General features: G+C 39.6%; 3 protein-coding genes across 3 annotated transcripts; 2 read left to right on the plus strand and 1 right to left on the minus strand.

Moving 5' to 3' along the window:
* Positions 1-273: 273 nt before the first annotated feature.
* Positions 274-1,233, plus strand: LOC129504835 (olfactory receptor 52L1-like). The gene has a single exon (XM_055317717.1). It carries the CDS (start codon positions 280-282, stop codon positions 1,231-1,233), a length of 954 nt encoding a protein of 317 aa, XP_055173692.1. The 5' UTR covers positions 274-279.
* Positions 1,234-16,434: 15,201 nt separating this feature from the next.
* LOC129505129 (olfactory receptor 56A1-like) lies at positions 16,435-17,379 on the plus strand. Its single transcript, XM_055318085.1, has one exon. The coding sequence runs from the start codon at positions 16,435-16,437 to the stop codon at positions 17,377-17,379; it is 945 nt and encodes a 314-aa protein (XP_055174060.1).
* Positions 17,380-21,696: 4,317 nt separating this feature from the next.
* On the minus strand, positions 21,697-23,176 carry LOC129504836 (ubiquitin-like). The gene is made up of 2 exons (XM_055317718.1): positions 23,167-23,176; positions 21,697-22,034 (listed from the first exon to the last, which is right to left on the minus strand). Exons 1-2 carry the CDS (start codon positions 23,174-23,176, stop codon positions 21,697-21,699), a joined length of 348 nt encoding a protein of 115 aa, XP_055173693.1.
* Between the last annotated feature and the right edge of the window lie 3,266 nt (positions 23,177-26,442).

Consider the following 26,442-nt stretch of genomic DNA (forward strand, 5'->3'; position numbering starts at 1 on the left):
GTAGAGTCTAAACATCTCTCTAGAAGCAGCATGTTTACTCTTATCTGTAAATGAAACTAGGCCTATCATAGTTCAGACATGTGGATGTCTCACCTTAAAGACCTTGTCTCAAGAAAAGGGGATTCTCTTCTTTGTATCTCATTTTATTTTCTTGTGTTTCAGTTTCAGCTTGTTTCTTCTCATGAAGATGGTAGCCAGATCTAGACACTGGATGACCCACCAGGAATGGGGCAATCATGATTTTGGCTTCTTTTCTCTCTTCTGTCTTCCAAGCCATTGATGATGACCTTTAGTAATTCTAGCTGGAGGCTACTCCAGCCTTCTTTCTTCCTGATGGGCATCCCCGGTTTAGAGGAAAGCCAGCACTGGATAGCATTGCCACTGTGTGTCCTTTATGTCCTTGCTGTAATGGGCAATGTCACCATCATCTTCATCATCTGGACTGACTCATCCTTGCACCAGCCGATGTACCTCTTTCTGGCCATGCTATCTGGCATTGACCTGGTGCTGGCCTCTTCCACTGCACCCAAAACCCTTGCGGTGCTCCTGGCTCATGCCCATGAGATTGGGTACACTTTCTGCCTGATCCAGATGTTCTTCATCCATGCGTTCTCTTCCATGGAGTCAGGGGTACTTGTGGCCATGGCTCTGGATCGCTATGTAGCCATTTGTCACCCTCTGCATCATTCCACCATCTTGCATCCGGGGATCATCAGGCGCATTGGGATGGTAGTGCTGGTGCGGGGGTTAGTCCTCCTCCTCCCCTTCCCTATCCTGTTGCAGAGACTCCTCTTCTGCCGGGCCACCATCATAGGCCATGCCTATTGTGAACATATGGCTGTTGTAAAACTTGCCTGCTCAGAAACCACAGTGAACCGAGATTATGGGTTGGCAGTGGCCCTGCTTGTGGTTGGGCTAGATGTCGTGGCCATTGGTATTTCCTATGCCCTCATCCTGCAGACAGTGCTGAAGGTACCAGGGGGTGAGGCCCGACTTAAAGCCTTTAGCACATGTGGGTCTCATATTTGTGTTATCCTGATCTTTTATGTTCCTGGGTTGTTTTCCTTCCTCACACATCGCTTTGGCCACCATGTACCCCACCACGTCCATGTTCTTCTGGCCACACTCTACCTCCTTGTGCCACCTGCACTCAATCCTCTTGTCTATGGGGTGAAGACTCGACAGATCCGCCAGCGAGTACTTAGGGTTTTCTCCCTAAAAGGATTGATCTGAACAGTTCACAGTTATTTTCTTCTGAGGTTCCTGCCAAAGTTACTGCCAGAAGCCCCTGGCTGGTCTAGGCTATGTGGATAGGGACTATTCCAGAGTGAAGAGTCCTTCAAGTCCTGCTAGTCTTATGGCAGAGAATATCCTTAGGTACTTGGATCCATCACTTATTTGATTATATGGATAGATGAAGCAGTGATTATTTTCCTATCCTTTCTTTTGCCTTTGTTTCCAACATTGTTGAGGGGACTTGAGGACTAGAGACAAGATAAAGCTTTTGATATGCCATTTTTTTCTGGCTTCACCTAATGACTGTATAATATCATCTGGTAATGGAATGAGATGTCCCAATCTTTGCTTGGTTTTAGAGTGTCTTCACATGCTTGAAGTTAGTGCTATGAGCTCTAGGTCCCTTGGCTTCTGTGTAGCAACAGTCTCTCAAAGCATTTGATACTGCCAATATGTCAGAAAATACCTTTTGCTATAATATGCCTGTTAGTCATGTATTTAAATTAACTTAAGTGGGGAGATACTGTAACAGGTTCTTAGAAAAACCTGAGATATGAATATTTTTAAAGGAGAAATGTATATTGTAGAATAGATTTCTTTTTAAAAAGGTCTGTTTGAATTATTAATTTATTTATATTTTTGATTAGGATAAAGAATAAATAAGACCAGTATTGAATATATGTATGTTTCATAAATCTTAATTTAACCAAGAAAAATACCCAAGTAATTATTATTATCTAATAACTATAAAATGTGCTAGAGTCTGGTGTTGGTAATCACAACTTTATCAATTCATGTAGAAGTAGTTTTGGCACTTAAAAGTAGAATTTCTCTTTTTGAAATGTGGATATGGAATGATGTTGGTTAGACATTCCCCACCCTCATTTCTAGTAATAGGAAATAGGTAAAGCTTACAAAAGGATTGTCATAATTAGTATATTTCATCCTGTTTGTTGGATGTTATCCTAAAATCTGGTTTAACTATTTTGTATTCCTAAGTAGTGACACATTTTGTTCAGTCCTGGAAGACACAAGTCTCCTGCATTGAAGTAAGTGACTCTGGTTTTGAAAGGGTCCTATCCTGGGATTCCATAGTGGTTAAAAGGGGGGAGTGCATGGGTTAATGTTCTAGTTTCTCCTTTCTTGTGTAAATTTTACTCCTAATAGTTTTCAGGTACAGAGATTAAGTATGAAGTGTTCAGTTTGGTTGGCATATATGGGTGAGTTAGGGAGGAGTCATATGAGTTCTTATTGCAGGAGTAATTACATGTTCTCATCACCTGGGTTGTAGGCCTAGAACTTGAACTCCAGTGGGTTGTCCTGGGGAAGCTCAGGCTGTGGTGTATGTTGTATCCATCCATGGGAAAACAACTGTCTTGGCCCTGCAGCTACTTAGTTTAGGTAGATTATTCAAAGTAGTAGTTTGTTCTCTCCTCCCATTTATATCACTTGCTGACTCTTGGGATGTGGGTATGATGGTGGGATCTGAAAAGCATCTACTCCTTAGGCTATATGTTAGGCAACTGCAAAAAGATGCCTCAAAATATAGTGGCTTAACCCAGATACTAGCTTTTGTAGTAAAAAAGTCAGGGTTGGTGGCCCAGATGGCATCAGGGACACAGCCTTTTCTACAGTGTTGCTTTGCCAGCTTCAGCACATTTCCATCTTGTGATCCAAGGAAGCTCTTCAGATCCCACCAAGAGATAAAAAGTGTTGGTGAGGATATTGAGAAAAACAAAGTCTTTTATTTTATTTTATTTTTTTTATAAATTAATTTTTATTGGTGTTCAATTTACCAACATACAGAATAACACCCAGTGCTCATCCCGTCAAGTGTCCCCCTCAGTGCCCGTCACCCATTCACCCCCACCCCCCACCCTCCTCCCCCTCCACCACCCCTAGTTCATTTCCCAGAGTTAGAAGTCTTTATGTTCTGTCTCCCTTTCTGATATTTCTCACACATTTCTTCTCCCTTCCCTTATATTCCCTTTCACTATTATTCATATTCCCCAAATGAATGAGAACATACACTGTTTGTCCTTCTCCGGTTACTGTGGCCAAGTTCAAAAAGGGTGTTGCCTGAGTTCTCCTCTAGGATTTTGATGGAATCTTGTCTCACATTTAGATCTTTCATCCATTTTGAGTTTATCTTTGTGTATGGTGCAAGAGAGTGGTCCAGTTTCATTCTTCTGCATGTGGATGTCCAATTTTCCCAGCACCATTTATTGAAGAGACTGTCTTTCTTCCAGTGGATCGTCTTTCCTCCTTTATCGAATATTAGTTGACCATAAAGTTCAGGGTCCACTTCTGGGTTCTCTATTCTGTTCCATTGAACTATGTGTCTGTTTTTGTGCCAGTACCACACTGTCTTGATGACCACAGCTTTATAGTACAACCTGAAATCTGGCATCGTGATGCCCCCAGCTATGGTTTTCTTTTTTAAAATTCCCCTGGCTGTTCGGGGTCTTTTCTGATTCCACACAAATCTTAAAATAATTTGTTCTAAGTCTCTGAAGAAAGTCCATGGTATTTTGATAGGGATTGAAATGAACGTGTAAATTGCCCTGGGAAACATTGACATTTTCACAATATTAATTCTGCCAATCCATGAACATGGAATATTTTTCCATCTCTTTGTGTCTTCCTCAATTTCTTTCAGAAGTGTTCTATAGTTTTTAGGGTATATTTTGAGCACCATTTGAATGGTAAATGGTTCTCCAACCTTTTATTTTCAGGTTGTAGGTGTCCTTCTGTCTAAAATGAGTCTCTTGTAGACAGCAAATAGATGGGTCCTGTTTTTTTATCGAGTCTGAAACCCTGCGCCTTTTGATGGGGTCATTAAGCCCATTCACGTTCAGAGTTACTATTGACAGATATGAGTTTAGTGTCATCATGATATCTATTTATTCCTTGTTTTTGTGGATTGTTCCACTGAACTTCTTAAAGGGGAGTTTTAAGAGTCCCCCTTAAAATTTCTTGCAGAGCTGGTTTGGAGGTCACATATTCTTTCAGTTCCTGCCTGTCTTGGAAGCTCTTTATCTCTCCTTCCATTTTGAATGAGAGCCTTGCTGGATAAAGTATTCTTGGCTGCATGTTCTTCTCATTTAGGACCCTGAATATATCCTGCCAGCCCTTTCTGGCCTGCCAGGTCTCTGTGGAGAGGTCTGCTGTTACCCTCATATTCCTCCCCATGAAAGTCAGGGACTTCTTGTCTCTTGCTGCTTTAAGGATCTTCTCTTTATCTTTGGAATTTGCAAGCTTCACTATTAGATGTCGAGGTGTTGAACGGTTTTTATTGATTTTAGGGGGGGATCTCTCTATTTCCTGGATCTGAATGCCTGTTTCCCTTCCCAGATTGGGAAAGTTTTCAGCTAGGATTTGTTCAAATACATATTCTGGCCCTCTGTCCCTTTCGGCGCCCTCGGGAACCCCAATTAAACGTAGGTTTTTCTTCCTCAGGCTGTCGTTTATTTCCCTTAATCTGTCTTCATGGTCCTTCAATTGTTTATCTCTTTTTTCCTCAGTTTCCCTCTTTGCCATTAACTTGTCTTCTATGTCACTCACTCGTTCTTCCACCTGGTTAACCCTCGTCGTTAGGACTTCTAGTTTGGATTGCATCTCATTCAATTGATTTTTAATTTCTGCCTGATTGGATCTAAATTCTGCAGTCATGAAGTCTCGTGAGGCCTTAATGCTTTTTTCTAGAGCCACCAGTAGCTGTAGAATAGTGCTTCTGAATTGGCTTTCTGACATTGAAGTGTAATCCAGATTTTGTAGCTCTGTGGGAGAGAGGGCTGTTTCTTTTTTTTTTTTTTTTTATAAATTAATTTTTATTGGTGTTCAATTTACCAACATACAGAATAACACCCAGTGCTCATCCCGTCAAGTGTACCCCCCAGTGCCCGTCACCCATTCACCCCCACCCCCCACCCTCCTCCCCCTCCACCACCCCTAGTTCATTTCCCAGAGTTAGAAGTCTTTATGTTCTGTCTCCCTTTCTGATATTTCTCACACATTTCTTCTCCCTTCCCTTATATTCCCTTTCGCTATTATTCATATTCCCCAAATGAATGAGAACATACACCGTTTGTCCTTCTCCGGTTACTGTGGCCAAGTTCAAAAAGGGTGTTGCCTGAGTTCTCCTCTGGGATTTTGATGGAATCTTGTCTCACATTTAGATCTTTCATCTATTTTGAGTTTATCTTTGTGTATGGTGCAAGAGAGTGGTCCAGTTTCATTCTTCTGCATGTGGATGTCCAATTTTCCCAGCACCATTTATTGAAGAGACTGTCTTTCTTCTAGTGGATCGTCTTTCCTCCTTTATCGCATAATTAGTTGAGCATAAAGTTCAGGGTCCACTTCTGGGTTCTCTGTTCTGTTCCATTGATCTATATGTCTGTTTTTGTGCCAGTACCACACTGCCTTGATGAACACAGCTTTGTAGTACAACCTGAAATCTGGCATTGCGATGCCCCCAGATATGGTTTTCTTTTTTTAAAATTCCCCTGGCTGTTTGGGGTCTTTTCTGATTCCACACAAATCTTAAAATAATTTGTTCTAAGTCTCTGAAGAAAGTCCATGGTATTTTGATAGGGATTGCATTAAACGTGTAAATTGCCCTGGGTAACATTGACATTTTCACAATATTAATTCTGCCAATCCATGAGCATGGAATATTTTTCCATCTCTTTGTGTCTTCCTCAATTTCTTTCAGAAGTGTTCTGTAGTTTTTAGGGTATATTTTGAGAACCATTTGAATGGTAAATGGTCTCCAACCTTTTATTTTCAGGTTGTAGGTGTCCTTCTGTCTAAAATGAGTCTCTTGCAGACAGCAAATAGATGGGTCCTGTTTTTTTATCCAGTCTGAAACTCTGCGCCTTTTGATGGGGTCATTAAGCCCATTCACGTTCAGAGTTACTTGAACTTCTTCTTAAAGGGGAGTTTTAAGAGTCCCCCTTAAAATTTCTTGCAGAGCTGGTTTGGAGGTCACATATTCTTTCAGTTCCTGCCTGTCTTGGAAGCTCTTTATCTCTCCTTCCATTTTGAATGAGAGCCTTGCTGGATAAAGTATTCTTGGTTGCATGTTCTTCTCATTTAGGACCCTGAATATATCCTGCCAGCCCTTTCTGGCCTGCCACGTCTCTGTGGAGAGGTCTGCTGTTACCCTAATATTCCTCCCCATGAAAGTCAGGGACTTCTTGTCTCTTGCTGCTTTAAGGATCTTCTCTTTATCTTTGGAATTTGCAAGCTTCACTATTAGATGTCGAGGTGTTGAACGGTTTTTATTGATTTTAGGGGGGGATCTCTCTATTTCCTGGATCTGAATGCCTGTTTCCCTTCCCAGATTGGGAAAGTTTTCAGCTAGGATTTGTTCAAATACATATTCTGGCCCTCTGTCCCTTTCGGCGCCCTCGGGAACCCCAATTAAACGTAGGTTTTTCTTCCTCAGGCTGTCGTTTATTTGCCTTAATCTGTCTTCATGGTCCTTCAATTGTTTATCTCTTTTTTCCTCAGTTTCCCTCTTTGCCATTAACTTGTCTTCTATGTCACTCACTCGTTCTTCCACCTCGTTAACCCTCGTCGTTAGGACTTCTAGTTTGGATTGCATCTCATTCAATTGATTTTTAATTTCTGCCTGATTGGATCTAAATTCTGCAGTCATGAAGTCTCGTGAGGCCTTAATGCTTTTTTCTAGAGCCACCAGTAGCTGTAGAATAGTGCTTCTGAATTGGCTTTCTGACATTGAAGTGTAATCCAGATTTTGTAACTCTGTGGGAGAGAGGGCTGTTTCTGATTCTTTCTTTTGAGTTGAGGTTTTCCTTCTAGTCATTTTGCTCAGTGCAGAGTGGCCAGAAACAAGTTGTATTGGAACACGGGGGAGTATCACTGGCCCGTCTAGCTGGTCTTCTGGGGGAGGGGCCTGTTGCGTGATTTTCAGGTGTTAGCACTTGGGGGAGCTGCTCTGCCCCTGCCTGCTGCAGGGCTCTGCGGGGGTTGTTTACCCCGCCAGGCCCCAGGAGGAACAGCAGCAGTTGCTATGGCAACTCTGGAAGCCTGGATTCAGCCTCCGCAGGAACTACGGGCTCGGGGCTCTCGGCTCTCCGTCCGCAGGGCCTGGAGGCTCCGGGGCGGGGCCGCTGATCTGCTCAGCTCGGGGCAGGAGCGTCCTCGCTGTCCTCGGGCCCTCCCGGCCTCTGCCTGTCCCGGGGGAGGCCGGATCCTGGGCTGTGTCCCGGCGCCCTGTGCTCCGGGGCCTGCGCTGTTGGATTCGCGCTCCCGCCCTGCAGCCCCCTCCCTGGAGCCGCCGCCCGAGCCCCTCCGAGCTGCTCCGGTCGGTCCGCTCGTGCGCGCTGCAGCCCTTAGGGAGCTCGGTGCACTCTCCTGCGCTCGCAGGTGTCTGTTAGTGTCCCAGGGAGCCCGAGGGCATCCCCGCTCTCCTGGGTCCTGCTCCAACTCCCTGCGAGCCCCTTTCCGCCCGCCCGGGAAGGTTGGTGCAGCTCCTGCTCCTCCGGGACGGGGCTCTCCTGTCCTGGGGACACTCGCCCCGGCCTCAGCCCGGCTCCTCGCGGGGCCCCTCCCCCTCGGAGGCCTTTTGTTTCTTTATTTCTTTTTCCCCGTCTTCCTACCTTGATAGAAGCGCGAACTCTCCTCACTGTAGCATTCCAGCTGGTCTCTCTTTAAATCTCAGGCCGAATTCGTAGATTTTCAGGATGATTTGAAGGTTATCTAGGTAATTTGGTGGGGACAGGTGACTTGGGGACCCTGCTCTTCCGCCATCTTGCCCCTCCTCTGTCGAGAAAAACAAAGTCTTGTGGATTGTTAGTGGGAATGTAAATTGGTGTAGCTACTATCGAAAGCACCAAAGAGGTTCCTCAAAGCAGTAAAAGTAGGATTACCATATGATTAAGCAATCCCACTTCTAGGTATCTGTCTAAAGGAAATCAAATCAGTATCTCAGAGAGATATCTGCATCCCTAGGTTCATTGCAGCTAATTTAATTTACAATATCAATATATGGAAATAGCCTAAGTATTCCATTATATTATAAACTGTGATATATATAGTATAATGGAATATATATATATAATTATTATACTCAGCCATAAAAAAGAATGAAGTCTTGGCATTTGCAATGATATGGATCGAGCTAGAGTGTAATGTGTTAAGTGAAACATGTCAGTCAGAGAAAGACAAATACGTATGATTTCACTCATATGTGGAATTTGAGTAATAAAACAGATGAATATAGGGGGAGGAGGGGAAAGAGGGTAAGGCAAACCATAAGAGACTCAATGGTAGCGAACAAACTGAGGGCTGATAGATGGAGGTAAGTGAGAGATGGGCTAGATGGGTGTTGGGTATTAAAGAGGGCGTTTGTTGTATTGAGCCCTGGGTGTTATATATAAGTGATGCATCACTAAATTCTACTCCTGAAACCAATATTACACTATATGTTAACTAATTAGAATTTAAATAAAATTTTGAAAAAAATGCAAAAAGAATGTTTGGGTTTAGTTTTCTTTCTATGAAAAAGATCATAGGCTCTTATCCAGGTAGAGTTTATGATACTTCAATACAAAGCAAAATACAGTTCACTACAATACTTACAGATCCTCCAGACAGGCAGTGAAACAAATAGAACATACTTCCTGTGTTTGAGATGCATTAACCCCACCCAGTGCTTCCAACCATCTCTGCCCAATTGTTATTAGTGATCCTTCTTCCTGTATGGAAAAGCATACAAGAGAGAGGATAGGGGGAAACATAGAGCAGAAGTTTCACTCCTATTATTTCCCCCTGTGGTGAGAGGAAGAAAAGCCTTCCTCTATGGAAGTGGAGTGGAAGAAATAAAGTTCTTCCCTAATAGACTGCAGATGGCTCCTTTCCCAGTCTTTGGGTACGATTAATAATGTTGTGTGGGGGTTGAAAAATGTGGGAAGGGGCAGCCCCGGTGGCTCAGCAGTTTAGCGCTGCCTTCAGCTCAGGGTGTGATCCTGGAGACCTGGGATGGAGTCCTGCATTGGGCTCCCTGCATGGAGCCTGCTTCTCCCTCTGCCTGTCTCTGCCTCTCTCTCTCTCTGTCTCTTATGAATAAATAAATAAAATCTTAAAAAAAAAGAAAAAATGTGGGGAGGTGGAGGACACTGTTTTGTGTTGGGTCACAAAATATGTCTCAAATTTTGAAAGAATAAAAACAGAGTATATTCTCTAACCAACAAATAATTATATTGAGAACCAATAACAATAAAATTTCATGAAAAGCTCCAAATACTTGGAAATTAAGTAACATACATCTAAATAATTTGTGATTCAAATAAGAAATTATGGAGAATGTTAGAAAATATTTCAAACTAATTAATAATGAATCGTAAGAGTTGTGGAATATAGGTAAAGAGAAATTAGAAGAAATTTATACTTTTAAATGCTTATATTGGAAAATAAGTATTTATTATCAATTATCTAAGTTGACAAGAATTTAGAAAAAGAAAAATAAATTAAACCTAAGGTAAACAAGAGTAAGGAATTAATTAAGATAAAAGTAGGATCAATAAAATAGAAAACAAGAAATCTTGTTTCTTTAAGAAATATTAAAGCCAATTATTTGGAAAGATCAATAAAATCAACAAAGCCCTAATAACACTTATCAAGAACAAACAGAAAGAGGGGGTAATATAATCAAGATGGCAACAGAAGTTGCCTCATGGTAGTTCCTTTTGCACGAAGACCAACTAGCAGTTATCCGTAGGCAAGACACCATTGTGAAAATCCCATAATCAAGGGGTGAGGCTGTAGCATCCTCTTGGACCACAGACACCCAGAAAGACTTCATCAGAAAGCTGAAGAGGAGAAGTTTCACTTTTACTGCTTTGCCCCTCTTCCAGGATAGCACAGCACCGCGCTGATATTTCCTATCCAGTTTCTTCGCTGAGAAAGGAGAACACAGTATGGACATCTCGCTCCACCTACATTGCACACTGCTTTCTGGGATGCCCACTCAGGTCTTGCCTGATAAGAATCATGAGTTTATCTGTATGACTTGACTACTGGGCACCAGATAGAGATGGAAACAGAGTCAGGAGTTTACCACAACTAGTGCTCAGATGCTAGAGGACAGCCTTCCTGTTGCAGTAGAACCTGAGTAGAGATCTCAGCCAGTGGTTCAGCCCATCTGCAGAGCTGAGCTCATGGATCCATCTGGCCAGTGAGCTCAGTCATCAATTCGGCCTGATTTGAGTCCCCAGTCAATAGGCATTACCAGCCGTGGAGTCTATTCTATGACCCCAGCCAGGCAGGAAAACAAATTCCCAGCCCCACTCACTGTTGAGCATAGGCTCCAGTTGTGCTTGACCAGGAAGCCTTGCCCCCGTCAAATGATAAAAAATTATTTTCAAAGAATGATAAAATGTTAAAGTGAGAAAAAAAATGATAAAAATCACTCCATCCTAAAGAAATAGAAAGCCGGCAGCCCTGTACAACTGTTGAGCATAGCCTCTGACCTGTATAACCCAACAGTGACCCTGGATCTAGTCTAGCCTTGGAGCCTAGCCTACAGTTTCACTCAGCCTATGGCCTTGCCTGATTGTTGAACACAGCCTGTGGCCTTGCCCACACCGGGAGCCCAACCAGTAACTCTGCCCAATTAAAGAGCACAGCCTGTGCGCCTACCCAACTGGAAGCTTGGACAGCGGCTCCACTTGACCACTAGAGCAAGCCTTGTGTCACTGTTGCTACCAGCTGACCTGTTCTGTACCCCAAGCTAACCGGACTGTGAAGGTCTTACCTTGCTGAAGCAAACCTGTAGAGTATGGAAAGGATACTTCCTACTCCATTATGCACAGATAGTGACGCAAGGAGGGGAGAATTCCAAAGATTCAGATAGACATAACACCACCAAAGGAATCTAATAAAGCTCCAATAACTGATCCTAAGAAAATGGTGATCTAGCAACTGTCTGGCAAAGAATTCAGAATAATCCTTTTAAAGAAGTTCAGTGAACTACAAGAATAGATAGACATATAGCCAAATAAGATTAGGTTAAGAATGCATGAACAAAATGAGAATATTAGCAAAGAAACAGAAATTATTAAAAACAATCTAAACAGAAGTCTTTTCTTCACTTCTTTTTTCTTCTTGTTTGGTAAAGGAGAAAAGAAATCTCAAAATCTGACTGGTTTCACCTTAATGTCATCATCAAAAACCCCCAAAAGATATTCAACAATGTCTGTGACTGGAATGATCACTTTTTTTAAGATTTTATTTATTTATTCATGAGACAGAGAGAGAAAGAGAGAGAGATATATATATAGAGAGAGGCAGAGACACAGACAGAGGGAGAAGCAGGCTCCATGCAGGGAGCCTGACGTGGGACATCCCAGGTCTCCAGGATCTGGCCCTGGGCTGAAGGTGGCGCTAAACTGCTGAGCCACCCTGGCTGCCCCTGGAATGATCACTTAGAAAAGTTGTTCTAAATACACTGAAGAGGTAAGAAGGGGTCAGATTATGTGTGACCTTGATTTCATTAATTAGGTAAAAATGTGTTGATCCTACTATATTGTACACACTGTGTGAAACACCACATTAATGGGGAACAAAACTGAAAGAGATATGTCCACCCAGTTCATATGTAGTGTTGAGTATTTATTTTTGTTTGTTTGTTTATTTATTTATTTATTTATTTATTTATTTATAGGACATCAATCTTTAAAAGAATAACAGTTACATGTATAGACGCTTTCTATATTCTTGCTTATTTACAAGAGATGAACAAACAAAAAATTTCTCATAATTCTAGCAGTGATTTATATTAAGAAAGCTAGTTTTATTTAATGAACAATGGGAAGCTACTAATATTATAATGTTATATGAAAACTATAAAGGGATCTTAGTAAGGGCAATGACCTTAACTACTTTATTCACCTTTTTATCTCTGTGACTATTCTAGTGTTGGCTATATGGTTGATAATAATAAGTAAATGTTTATTGAATGACTGAGACTTACATAGGGTAAATTAGTTGCCCACATCCATGCAGATATCAAATAGCAGAGTTGAATTCAGGATACTATAAAAAACAGGAAATAATATAGTTTCATTAAGAAATTCTAGAAAGGTTCAATATAACATTTCAGGATGTTGAAAGTGTTAAGTTTAGAAGGATGATCTGTGGAGTCAAGCGGATAGATATAGATTTGAATTTGAAGTCAGTTTTATTTTTTATTATTATTTTTATGTATGCTTAATTGTTTAAATTTAAATTCAATTTGGCCACGTGTAGTATAACACTCAGTGCTCATCCCATCAAGTGCTCTCCTCAGTGCCTATCACCCAGCTACTCCATCCTCCCACTCACCTCCCCTTCTGCAACCCTTTGTTTCCCAGACTTAGTCTCTCATGGTTTGTCTCCCTCTCTAATTTTTAAATCCTGTCCCTCACATAGCAACTACTGGCACCCAGTAGTACCATAACATAAGGTGAGATGTGGGTTCCCAAGAGACCTAGTTCATCAGTCCCAGGGACTCAGTAACCCAAACTAGGACTGTTCCCAGATGGCATGGGGAAGGAAGTAGGACAGTGTGAGGAATTTTCTGCAGATCATAAAAACCTCTAGATTTTTTTTTCATCAGAGCCAAGGAAGCATCCCTGGTTCTGGTTACCAGATGCAGGCATCTGATTCCTTAAGCAAGACTCCATCTATTGCATCATTGGTGAGTTTCAGGGCTAAGGCAAGAAAGCCATGTTGTGCTGGGCCACAGCAGCTGAATTGCCAGAAGATTAAGAACAGAAAACGTTCTCCTAATTCTTATATTGGCTTCCATGCTACAAGAAGGCAGCTTTAGGTGGTGGTACTGGATGCATGAACATTCAAAAGAGAATGGTCTAGAGTCTCAGCAATTCCCTATCATTGAATACAAGGGATCCTGTATTTTATATGGCTGGGAATTTCATGCAAGTACATGATTGAAATATTTCTGGCCTGCCCAAAAGAGTAGTCTAGGGGTTTGAGTGAGTGAAAGTATAGTTCTGGGACAGAGACTGTGTTGGGAGTTTTGATATGACATTGGGCACCCAGGTCCATGAGTGTCAGAGAAAAAGCTGGTGAAGAAATTTGGTTATTGCCTTCCACCATCATGTTCAAGCAGAGTAGTGTTAACAAGAGAGCAAATTTCCTCTGATTATTATACAGGATTCATATTCAACATAAACAGATCTCTCTTGATTTCCTCCCAGTGGTCCTAGTTTTTATGTCTTCCTTTTGAAAGTCATATATTTGAGAGGCATCACTTAGGTAAAGTATCTTCACTTTCTTAAATTGTTTCTCATCGCAAGTTCTTAAGGCTCTTTTTATCCTGGATACCTTCTTCTAGGTAGTAAAATTTCAAAAATGTTCCTGAAATCAAGGTACACTGAACTGGACACTATTCTAAGCATGGTTGAACCAAAGCAAAGTGGAATAGAAGAGTAATCACCTTCCGTCTGATCACTGTTACTTCCTTTTTTTTTTTTTGTTACTTCCTTTAGTAGAGAGTCAGTTTCTTTAAATTTAAATTAAATTAAATTAAATTAAATTAATTAACATATAATGGACTATTGGTTCAGAGGTAGAGGTCAGTGATTCATCACTCTTATATAATACCCAGTGCTCATTCCATCATGTGCCCTTCTTAATGCCCATCACCTAGTTACCCCATCCCCCCATGTCCCTCCCCTCCAGCGACCCTCAATTTGATCCCTATGACTAAGAGTCTCTTATGGTTTGTCTCCCTCTCTGATTGTGTTTTGCTTTATTTGGACATATGGGCTCTTTCCATAGTTTGGCTATTATGGACACTGCTGCTGTGGACATTACTCTGGACACCCAATATGTATGGGTGTACTCCAGTGTTTATACTAGAGGGTCAATTTCTAGTAATTCTTATTAAGTGAATATGTCAAAACTTCAGCTTATATTCATGTCTAAACTTCCACCTGGCGATATATCCGGGCATTTGGCCCTTTTGCTCTGTATCTATTCCTTTGTATTCCCACCCCCTTTTTTGATGGATAATGGACTGGGATTTGTGAAACTTATTTATACACAGGGGCTGCACATATGGGGCAGGAAAAAGAACAAAGAGCCGAGGAAGGGACCTTTCACGGATGGCAGAATAGGTAGGAAAAGATAAGGAGTACGGGGTGAGAAATAAACGTAATAGTGCTTTGAACTATTATCCTATGTGCTGGTGATTTCCGTTTCTCTTCCTTTAACTCCAGGCTTTCAAGTGAATTCAAATTATTTTCTGCAGAAGTCAGACTCAGGGACATCTTGATAGTTTACAGACTCTATAAATTCAACCTATCAAAATTGGATCCACTATCTCTGCCTCTACAACATACATCAAATATTTTCACAGCCTGTCTTGTGAAATTCAGTCATTTAATCCAGAAGAGGTGGGAGAATTTAAGAATTCCTAACCTCTCCTCTTCTATAGAACTATTCAGTCTAGGGACGCCTGGGTGGCTCAGTGGTTGAGTGCCTGCCTCTAGCTCAGAGCATGATCCTGGGGTCGCAGGATCGAGTCCCACATCTGGTTCTTTCCAGGGAATCTGCTTCTCCTTCTGCCTATGTCTCTGCCTCTCTCTCTCTCTCTCTCTCTCTCTCTCTCTCTCTGTCTCTCATGAATAAATAAATAAAATCTTTAAAAAACAAACCACAAACCAAAAAGAACTACTCAGTCTAATCTTTCCTTATGCCATTGTATTTATACTTTAAAAGATGCTCCTTTTTCTACATCTTTAGAGCCATTCCAGAGGCATTTATTTACACAGTGATCATTTCTCAGATAACTATTGAAGCCAGCAGTCACCTCTTTTTAAATTGTCCTTTGTCTCTTCTGGTTCCTTAAGTTTGGTTGTTAAAGAAAGAGGAATAAGAGAGATTTGGAATCTTTATCCAAAACTAAAATCATGGCCTTTACAACAAATGGGGATGTGGGATAGATATAAAAATTTATTAACACATGAAAGACTTCAGCATTTTGAATATCTGTGGATCTATGAAGAGATTGACACACAGGAAATGGAATGGATAATTAAAAAGTCAAAGTTCCTAAGATAATCAGGGTGGATAGACACTATGAAAGGAGGGAGGATTGTAATTAGGAAGAAGCATAGATCTTTGAGTTGGATAGATGGAAAGAGAAGAGCAAGGTATAGGTATTGATGAGTTTATGAGTGTATCATGGATATTGAGGAACTTGTGTCTGGTAGCCTCTGCTGTCTTTGTGATGCTGTAGGGGAGGTCATCTTCTGAGAGAGGAGAGGATGCATTTACCATTTAAAAAGAATTTAGAAAATGTAAAAAATTACTTGCAATGAGTGAAGGAGCAAATAAGCCAGAGGTTATTTTAATGGACTTGCTTATTAAGCACTCATTTGAAGTTAGTGGTTATAAATGTTAAACATTATTATGCTTTTGAGCATAACTTTCTATAGGAATATTGAACTATATTTATGCAGGCTTGAATTAAGCATGTCCAGGATAAGTTGTGTTTGTAGTAAGAATGATAAGGGTTAGTACAGTTAGAATGATAGGGGATTTTATGGGACCTTCTTTATGTTTAATCAATGTTTAATTATTTATAATTTATCATAGGGTTGGGTGTATATCATAAATTTTTCCATCTCAAATTGACTTTGATGTATGATAAAAACAGGAAAACTAACTTACCACTAGCAAATCGTGCCAGCCATATTCACTGAAAAGATACTACAGTTAAATATGACTTTTATTAATTCTTTTTTATGAATTCTCTGTAACTAGTAAAGATTTTTATTTTTTTTTACTAGTAAACATTTTTGAACTGTGGGATCTATAATTGGTAAATTTGCTTTATCAGTATCACTTTTCTGTCACACTTGGAAATTTTTTTGTAGCTTTACAATATGTTTTAATGAGGTATTTTTCTCATTTTCCTGCTAAACTTTGTGAGTAGTCTGTCTTATTTGTTTTTCTGAATTAACTTCAGAAATAGTTTACAAAGTCCCCTCCCTATTCATATACATTGAACTTTGGCTTCATTTGGGATTATTCTTCTATACGCAACAGTTTTCTGGATGAGTAAGTGTTAGCATTTTGACAGCTTTGTTTTCTATTGATCTAATTCCTGTGTCTCAATGTATATAAACCCAGGTGAGATCTCCTCAGTTTAAGATTTATCTCATGACATCACCCAGCAACTACTCTACTGCTCCAGTCTCCGAATTCCTCCTCATCTGCTTTCCTAATTACCAGAGTTGGCAGCACTGGCTGTCCCTGCCCCTCAGCCTCCTCTTCCTCCTGGCCATGGGGGCCAACACCACCCTCTTGATCACTATCCGGCTGGAGGCCTCTCTGCATGAGCCCATGTACTACCTGCTCAGCCTCCTCTCCCTGCTGGACATCGTGCTCTGCCTCACTGTCATTCCCAAGGTCCTGGCCATCTTCTGGTTTGATCTGAGGTCCATCAGCTTCTCTGCCTGCTTCCTCCAGATGTTCATCATGAACAGTTTCCTCCCCATGGAGTCCTGCACATTCATGGTCATGGCCTATGACCGCTATGTGGCCATCTGCCACCCACTGAGGTACCCATCCATCATCACTGACCAATTTGTGGCCAAAGCTAGTGTTTTCATTGTGATTCGGAATACTTTGCTGCTTTCACCTGTACCCATTCTCACCGCCCAGCTCCATTATTGTGGGGAAAATGTCATTGAGAACTGCATCTGTGCCAATTTGTCTGTGTCCAGGCTATCTTGTGACAATTTCACCCTTAACAGAATCTACCAATTTGTGGCTGGTTGGACTTTACTGGGCTCAGATTTCATCCTCATCTTCCTCTCCTACACCTTTATCCTAAGAGCTGTGCTTGGGTTCAAGGCTGAGGGGGCTGCTGTCAAAGCTCTGAGCACATGTGGCTCTCACTTCATCCTCATCCTGTTCTTCAGCACCATCCTGCTGGTTGTTGTGTTGACAAATGTGGCCAGAAAGAGTGTCCCCAAGGACATCCCCATCTTGCTCAATGTCCTTCATCACCTCATACCTCCTGCCTTGAACCCTATTGTATATGGGTTTCGAACCAAAGAGTTAAAGCAGAAGTGTCAGAAGTTATTGCGATGGGGGCTTTAAATACATAAAAGGGCACCTCTATTGAAACATCTGTTACAATTTCCTTTGTTTCTCATTCCCTGAGATCAGGAATTTTTTATTCCTGACAGTAAAATAATGCTTGGATAGTGAATATTTCCTATTTACATTCTGTCCATCTAGTATCAGGAATTACTGTGGATCTCTTAGTACCCAGCCAAAATTCATTTGCCTATTCAGGTAATTAACCTTCTTAATACCTAACTTTGTATGTAGACATTTATATTTTTAAATTATCGCATCTTCATAACAGTTCTCATTGTTATTGTCTCATTGTATACATTAGAAAATAAAAATTTATGGAGAAATATTGACAAGGTCACGCTTGGTGAGTGGTGAGGCATCAATTCAAGTACAGATTATCTGACTCCAGAAACATCACAATTGAAGCTCTAGCTCTGCCATTTAGGCCATGATTTCTGTGTTGCTTCTTCTTTTTTCTTTTCTTTTCTTTTATTTCTTTTTTTTCTTTTTTATTTCTTTTTTTTTTTTTTTTTTTTTTTTTGGAGAAGGAGAGGATGGGGCAGGCAGAGGGAGAGGGAAAGAGGGAAAGAGAGAATCTTAAGCAGGTTCCCTGCTCAGCATGGAGCCTGATGTTGGATTTGATCTCACAACCCTAAGATCATGATCTGAGCCGAAAACAAGTCAGATGCTTAATGGACTAAATCACCCAGGCTCCCCTCTGTTTCATTTTCAGAAGCTGCTGCTGCCAATAGGCATACTTCTGGACTGTCCCCCTTCAGAGTCAGGAAGAAAAGCAGAGACTTGTAACTCAGAAAAGTCACAAGGTTTTTCTGATCACGACTGTTCAAAATTTCATTATAAAAGCATAATTTTCATAATAGTATCAATTTATGTCCAGCAGAATCCTCACATACCTTCAAACTATTTATGGAAAGGCCAAGACACTGAGGACCGAAGTGGAGGTAGAAGTAGGAATGCGAAGACCAGAATGTGAGAAATGGTAAAACTGAAGCGGTAGTATAGAGGACATCCTGCTTACTCAAAACTATGTCCCATGTGGTATAGAACTGTACCCAAGAGCCTTAAATGAAAAGAATATAAGTATAGCATATTATTAAAATTCTGTAAGTTACAATCTGGTGAAAATGGGTTAGAAACATATGTAATATATTATTGTAGTTGGTAGGGAGTGCTGTCATTATTTACATGAGTATAGGGAATTTAGGTTTCAGGCTCATCCAATAGCATTACTCAAAGGTCAGACATAATTTTTATTTACAAAATTCCATAGGGTGAAAGCAAGAGCCACTCTGTTAAGAGATCCTTAAACACTGATTCTGGTGAGTGGATTCCAAAATTCTTTAAAGGTATTTTATTTTATTTTATATTTTATAAGATTTTAATTATTTATTCATGAGAGACACAGAAAGAGAGAGGCAGAGACACAGGCAGAGGGAGAAGCAGGATCCTCGCAAAGAGTCTGATGTGGGACTTGATCCTGGAACCTGAGATCAGGCCCTGAGCTGAAGGCAGACACTCAACTGCTGAGCCACCCAGGTGTCCCTTAAAAGGCATTTTAAATGTAGAGAGTACTAATTTCTTGGTTTCAACAAATACAATTTTGCTTGTTTTTGCAGTATCTCTTGACTGGTAAATTGCAAATATTGGATATAAAGGAACGTACTATATGTCATTAGAGTATTAAAAAAACTTGATGAAAGGTGGAGAGTTGGAGAGCTGCTTGATTCCTTTAAGTATAAAGGTTTGAAAAAGTGGTTAAAAGTATTTTAGAGGGATCCCTGGGTGGCGCAGCGGTTTAGCGCCTGCCTTGGCCCAGGGCGCGATCCTGGAGACCCGGGATCGAATCCCACGTCAGGCTCCCGGTGTATGGAGCCTGCTTCTCCCTCTGCCTGTGTCTCTGCCTCTCTCTCTCACTGTGTGCCTCTCATAAATAAATAAAAACAAAAAAATTAAAAAAAAGTATTTTAGAGAAGAGTCTTTAAAGGAATTTGATTAGAAGTTGGCTGTGTGAGAGGGAAAGAAAGATGACTATATTTTCATGCTGATATTTGTGTGGATTTTGTTATCTCCAGTCTTTGGTTATTCAAGGAATGTTGGCATCAGGTTCTCTTCTTATGAGTAAAGATAGCGGCTGGGTTCCCTAGAACCAAACATAACTAACCTAGTGCCCTGGTCATGCAACTGTCCTTGCTTAATTAACCCTGTGAAAAAAAGATTCCTAGTTACATGGTTTTTACTAAGATGCTCATATTAATTCTGAGTATACATCTTATTGTCTCCACACACAGGGAAGAACATTTTCATAGAATCTTCTGTTAAAAATAAATCTAAGTACCATTGTTAATCTTTAAGGTCCTGTATTAGTCATAGCTCATGTGATTTTCTGTTTCTGTACACTCCTGTCCTTCCTCCAGTCCTAAAACCCATTTTCTCCAAATTCCTTAGGCAAATTTTGAAGTACCCAAATCACTGTGAACTCAGGTTCCCTCAGGGTGCATTTCATTTTAGTCCTCCTAATATACTAAGGCTTCAGCTTTAGTAAAACAGATATCTCCTGATTCGTGGGGAGGGTAGGGGGCTTATGTAGTCACATTTCCAACCCTGAGCCCAGGAAGGAGTCAGAAGTTAGACGGTGCTTTCCTCTGCTTGTCCAGTATGATTATACATACTCAAGAGGAACTTGAGCTTGTCAAGATGAGCAGCAAGGACTAGATTTATCCTCTCAACAAAACAACAACAAAGCATTGGAAAAATACACAAAATAATTGTTCTGAGGATACTGGAGCTGAAACAATGGAGAACAATGATCCCCAAGAGATAGGAAAGAAAATAAATGAGTTACGTTTACTAGAGAAAGGTTGTTATAACTTATTGGAGTGAGATTCTAAGCCATGTTGAAGGAAGGGTGAATTTAGGTGTAGCCTGGCAGCCTTCCTGTACTGAGGAGGAGGACATGGGAATCAGGGAAGGCCAAGGTAGTCAGAGTTCACAGGGTAGAGTTTTAGAGGACAGAGAACTGCATAGAAAGAGAATTCCAAAGATCTACAGAGGGCCCCCTAAAGTATTCAGCAGATGGGTGCATGCATGTGTGGAAACTGCAAAAACAAAAACAAAAAACAAAAACAACATTCATATAATTATGTAGGGATCTCTGGATGGCTTTTCAGAATTGTCTAAGTTGAGACATGTGTGTCAGACAGACACTTTCCTCTCTTATCAACTTCTTTGGACGAGATTGCCCCAGGAAGAGAGCAAAACCTTGGAGGAGATAGCTCCCTTTTGGTAAAGGCTATGCCTCTAGAAGAACACAGATGAATGCCCTGCCCTCATCATTGTTACTGTTCATTGTGAAAGAGGAAGTCTTGACCAACACAGTAAGTCAAGGAAGAAAGAAAAGTTTTAAGGATCAAAATAGAAATGGTTAAATTATCATTTTTTATGTGATATGCTTAGTAAACATAATAAACAGGGTTTTAGAATTAGTTATATGTTCAATAAAATGTTCAGATAAAATAAACTTGAAAAAACCAATAGTTTACTTTATACCAACAAAAATCATCTGAAAACAATAGAAATTAACATACTATTTATAGTAATATAAAACTCATTAGTATGTAGAAATTGGAATCATAATAAATACACAAAACCTTTAAGGATACTGTTTTAAATTATGCTTAAAGTATTTAAATGAAGACCTGATTAAATGTAGAGATAAACCATGTCCATGGAAAGGACACAAGAGCATTTTAAAGAGGTCTGTTCTCCTCATATTAATTCATACAGTCAATGCAATTTCAAGAAACATTACAGCAAAGGTTTTCAGAGGATTTTTGGTGCAGTTATTTTAAAATGTAAAGTGTATATGTAAGGTTATAGTTTCACCAAATAGAAGAGAGTTTTTAAAAAGATTTGTCACACCTTACCAGATAATAAAACATACTACAGACTCATTATATATCTAACGGCTGTGCCTAGTGCAAAGGTATAGGATATAGTGGAGTTTATAACAGGCTCATGTATGTAAGTTAAACTGATATGGGATATTATATTTACATGTATATAATTTTAATATACTTAGAAGGACAGATGAAAAATATACAACAGATTGCTTATACAATTATTTCTAATGGGTGACATTTTGCTGCACTTTAAATGATTTTTTTTTTTACCATGCAACAAAACTTTTATTAACATTTTGAACAGCTATTGAGAAAACCAGTGATTCAGCTCTTACTGAAACTGGTAATTTCTAAACTTAAATTGGTGCAAATAGCTAACTACAGTGCAGAGCTTCCATCATTGGGCACTAAGAATTCAAGATTGAAGAATTAACAGCCACCCCTCAGACGGAAGAACCAGGTAGAGAGTTGACTCTTTCTGGATGTTGTAATCAGAAAGAGTGTGGCCATCTTCCAGCTGCTTGCCTGCAAAGATGAGCCTCTGCCGGTCAGGGGGGATGCCCTCTTTATCCTGGATCTTGGCCTTCACATTTTCGATGGTGTCAGTGGGCTCCACCTCCAGGATGATGGTCTCGCTGGTCAGGGTCTTCACGAAGATCTGCATACCATCCCTCAGGCGCAGGACCAGGTGCAGAGTTGATTCTTTCTGGATGTTGTAATAAGAAAGGGTGCAGCCATCTTCCAGCTGCTTGCCTGCAAAGATCAATGATATACAATATTATATAATTGGAATGTTTGAATGTCAGTGTATTATTTCATAATCAGAGGAAAAATTATGAGCTGCCATTGGTGGACTGTACTGTTCAGAGCGAGCATTCAAAGAATGAGTATTGGATTGGGGAGAAAAACAATCAGTTTATGTAAGTAGAAAACAAATGTAAGAAGTCAGTGAATTCAGGGATGCATTTAAAGGTCACCAGTTAGGAACTTGTGGAGAAACAGTAAAAAATAAGTGCGGGAGAAGTGGGAACCACAAAGCAGATTTTTCACTTTTTATTGGCTTAATTGTAGCATCACTTTGGATTTCGGTTTTAGCCATCAGTCTGTTCTGGTCCTATCTTTGCATGGACTTCCCAGCACAAGTGAATAGAACTGTGATGCTGGATTCCCACAGAAACAGCTCATGTATGCCTGCTTGCCAGCTGAGTGGTTATCTCTTTGTTTCCCTTATTGAATCTATTTCAGATGGACTCAATCCTCCTATGCAATATAAAGCAGCAGGAAGCTCCAGATTGCTACAATTACATGGATCCCAAACAAATTTATAAAGGGCACAGGAGAGTAAGTTTCTGCTCCCTTTTTAATATATGGGTCCAGGTGAATTATGTTTACAGGTGTATTAGATGAGACAACAGGAAAATTAAATAAATTATTTATTACCTAACTAAATTGTCTAAAATCCATGAGAATACTATGGGCTAGAAATACATAGCTCAGACTATTTCTCTCTTGAACATATTCTTTGTCTGAAGCCTAAGTCTTTCCTAAGCTCCTCTAGATGTATCCTTAGGTAACTATACTGTGTATATCTTCTCTTATAATTGTTAATTATTTATGTATATACATTTATTTTTTGGTGGAGTCTTATTGCTGGGAAAATGAAATTTGAGTACTTAGTTTAGCCTGTACTCAAAACAACTTTTTTTTTTGTTTAAATCTCCAATTTTGATTTATTTCATTTTTGTGTTGGTCCACCTCTAAGAGATAGACTTGAAACATCTACTTTATACACTCTGCCTTCAGGCTCAAATTTTCAACTGTCCTTGGTACATCACAATTGTTGGATATCTTGTGTTATAGGCCATTGGCTGAATCCCCTTCATACTATCGTTCATCCTTCCTTGTCCTGACTTTATTTTTTGTCTAGCCTTAGATTCTATAGCCCATCATTTAATTACATTTTGGGAAATAATCTAGCCTCCTTTCTTCTCTTCCCCATTGTGGTTGCTTGAAAAACCCCAAACTTTGTTTAAATCTAAATAATTGTCTCCTCTGTAAAAGATTGAAATTCACTAGGAAAAAAATCCTGTAAATAAACTTACTGATTTCACATTAAATTTATTATCACAAATTTCAGATGTACGCTCAATAATACCCAGAAATCCTAATGTGTGATGTCATGACAGTAAATGAGCCTACATTTGCCAAGTTGCCCAAGATAGACTCCTAAGATTCATATTTGATTTTTACATTGAATACTTCATTTCTCATTTCTAATTCATAATTATGTTGACTTGACTATTCTCCCAAAATTTGTTTATTCAAAATCTTTTCCTCTGCCACCAATCTAGTCCATGCCACCACCATCTCTTGCCTGGACCAGATAATAGCCTTCTTGCCTGTCCTGTTTCTACCTTTGTCTTCCTATTCATACCTCTCTTTAAGACCTTTTTGATCTGCCTTACCTAAACTGATACTCCCATAGTAATGCTGTATGATGGTATATGATAGGATTTTTATTTTTTTTTAATTTTTATTTTTTATATGTTATTTTATTTTTTGTATATTTTTTTATTGGAGTTCGATTTGCCAACATATAGTATAACTCCCAGAGCTCATTCCATCAAGTGCTCCCCCTCAGTGCCTGTCACCCAGTCACCCCATCCCCCCACCCACCTCCCCTTCCACTATCCCTTGTTCATTTCCCAGAGTTAGGATTTTGTATATTTTCTTTTTTATAATTACCAAAACTTTCAGCATTTAGCTGTTTTATATTTTTACTGTTTTTACCAAAAGAATACTTTTTTTAAATTAAAGATTTATTTATTAATGAGAGACAGAGAGAGAGAGAGAGAGAGAGAGAGAGAGAGATAGGCAGAGGGAGAAGCAGGCTCCCTGCAAGGAGCCCAATGTGGGACTCAATCCCAGATCCCAGAATCACACCCCGAGCTGAAGGCAGATGTTCAATCACTGAGTTACCCGGGAGTCCTCGAAAGAGTATTTAAAAAAATTTTAATTAAAAAATAATATAGGTACATGGTTCAAAATTTTGAAGATTAAAAAAGGTATTCAGTAAAAGTAATTCGTTCTCTGTTTCACTAAGTGTATATCTGACTGCATATAATAGAAACTCCAAATATGGTGACCAACAAATTAAAAAATTCTTTTCCTTTCACATAGAAGCATTTCAGAAGTGAGCATCCAAGGCTGAAACCATAGCTTCACCAGTTTCTCGCTTTCTTCTTTATCATACTTAGAAACTGACTTTTATCCTCAAAGTTGCTGATAGTTTAAACTAGAAATTCAGGTATCAATCCTCAATCCATGAGGAAGGAGTGTGGGCTAACGGCCTTCATTTCTCAATTGAGTTAGTTCATGTTGAAGAGTCTTCCTAAAAACCCCACCAAATGACATCTACTAACATTCAGAATCTGAGAGGTATAGTATTTTGGCTGTATAGATGGTACCCCAATAAAATTATGTTTTTTGTTAAGAATGGGGGCATTGGGTAAATAACCAGCAATCTCTAAGATACCATTCTATTCTATACTGCCAAGCACAGTTTTCTTTTCCAGAAGCAACTATTTTACAGGTTTCTTATATATTCTTCTAGAGGTAATTTAATTATATATAATAAAATATATGATAACATATGTATTTATATATACACTTTTTATATGTATTCTTTGCATAGCATTAAAATTATGTTATTCTGTGCACTGTTTTTGCTGCTTCTTTGCTAAACAATATATCTTAGAAATTATTCAAAGAAGTACATTTAGAGATGCCTATTTTCTTTTAACAACCACATAATTAGAATGAGCTCTTGGTGAGGATAGGAACTGTGTTTGCTTTATTCAGCATTGTATACAGTGCCCAATACAGTTTGTGGGGCATAAGTGGTAGTTAGTATTTGTCTAATGGATGAATCACACAAATGGAAAATGCCAGAGCTAGTATTTAAACCTTCTTATGATTTGAATGGTTTTATTCTCATGATCTTATCTGCAATCTTGATGTGTTTTGACAATTTCCTTGTTTTGAACTCTGCATTCTTCAAAAGATAAATATATTTGTCAGTTAAAAAATGTTAACAGTTTGCTAAACTTGACTTGCTAGAATTTTGTTTAGGATATCAATACCTATGGTCACATTTGTTAGTATAGAGAAGTGTCATTTAGAAAACAGACATTGGAATTGGATTGACGTGGCTGTGAATGTAGGCTAGCTGTGGTGAGTTTGGGCAAGGCTTCATCTTTCTATTTATTTCCTACATAGTGAGGATAATAGTTCCTACTTCAAAGAGTTGCTCATTCCTATCTAAGGGAGATGATTCAATGAGAAAAAAATATAAAAGAACTTAACTACTGTAGGTCACTCAGAAAGTTTGCTCAAAACTTTAAAATTATTATAACAAAAGGGATTTCTCTATATTCTCTTTTCCTACATATTTGACCATGTCAGGTTTGTGCACCAGATCATTGGCTCCTGGCTTCTGGCAAGTTTTTACCTTAGTTTTAAACCACTCCATTCTTCACATCCCAACTTCCTACTTGCAGAAGCATAATAAGACAGTTCCCAAAGGACTCAGATCATCATCTCCTAAGTCTCTTTTCCAAGCGACCATTTCCCATCTGGGTCCAAAAAAGGGAGGGTAGGAGAGGAGTAGGAGTTCATAAAACTCTTCAGATTTATTTAGCAAAGTCCCAGCATGATTACCAATACAGCTGATATATCATTTAAAGGCTCATCCTTTGACATCTTCTGTAAGTTCTGGGGCCAAGAGTGGGTAGATAGCACAGACTGAATTGGATCTAAATGGGAAGAGTGACAAGACAGGCAGGGACCTTTTCTAATAGGCAGCCTCCAATTAACAGGAAGAAAAGACAATGAGGAGGTGGGAGATATAGTGGCTCTGGATGTATTAGCATTCAGAAATCCTAAGCACCTCTGTAAGAAACGTCTTAGTTTTCCTTTCTTCCCTCTGCCTTTCTAAAAGAGGATTCCATTTCCTAGCTTGGTTAGATCTAGTACATGTAGAGAATTGGACTTCATCTTGTCTGATCAGGAAAGGAAGGAGATCTATAAATTCGACAATGGGATAGAGAGTGTAGGGATGCCGAGTTTAGTATGTCACTAGTTGCCTTGCATGGAGATTCAG

The sequence above is a fragment of the Nyctereutes procyonoides genome, unplaced genomic scaffold, assembly GCF_905146905.1.
Source record: "Nyctereutes procyonoides isolate TBG_1078 unplaced genomic scaffold, NYPRO_anot_genome, whole genome shotgun sequence".
NCBI classification, from domain to species: domain Eukaryota; kingdom Metazoa; phylum Chordata; class Mammalia; order Carnivora; family Canidae; genus Nyctereutes; species Nyctereutes procyonoides.

Bases quoted from the DNA above. Each gene is read 5' to 3' on its own strand.
- LOC129504835 (XM_055317717.1), top strand. From the start codon at position 280: ATGATGACCTTTAGTAATTCTAGCTGGAGGCTACTCCAGCCTTCTTTC.
- LOC129505129 (XM_055318085.1), top strand. From the start codon at position 16,435: ATGACATCACCCAGCAACTACTCTACTGCTCCAGTCTCCGAATTCCTC.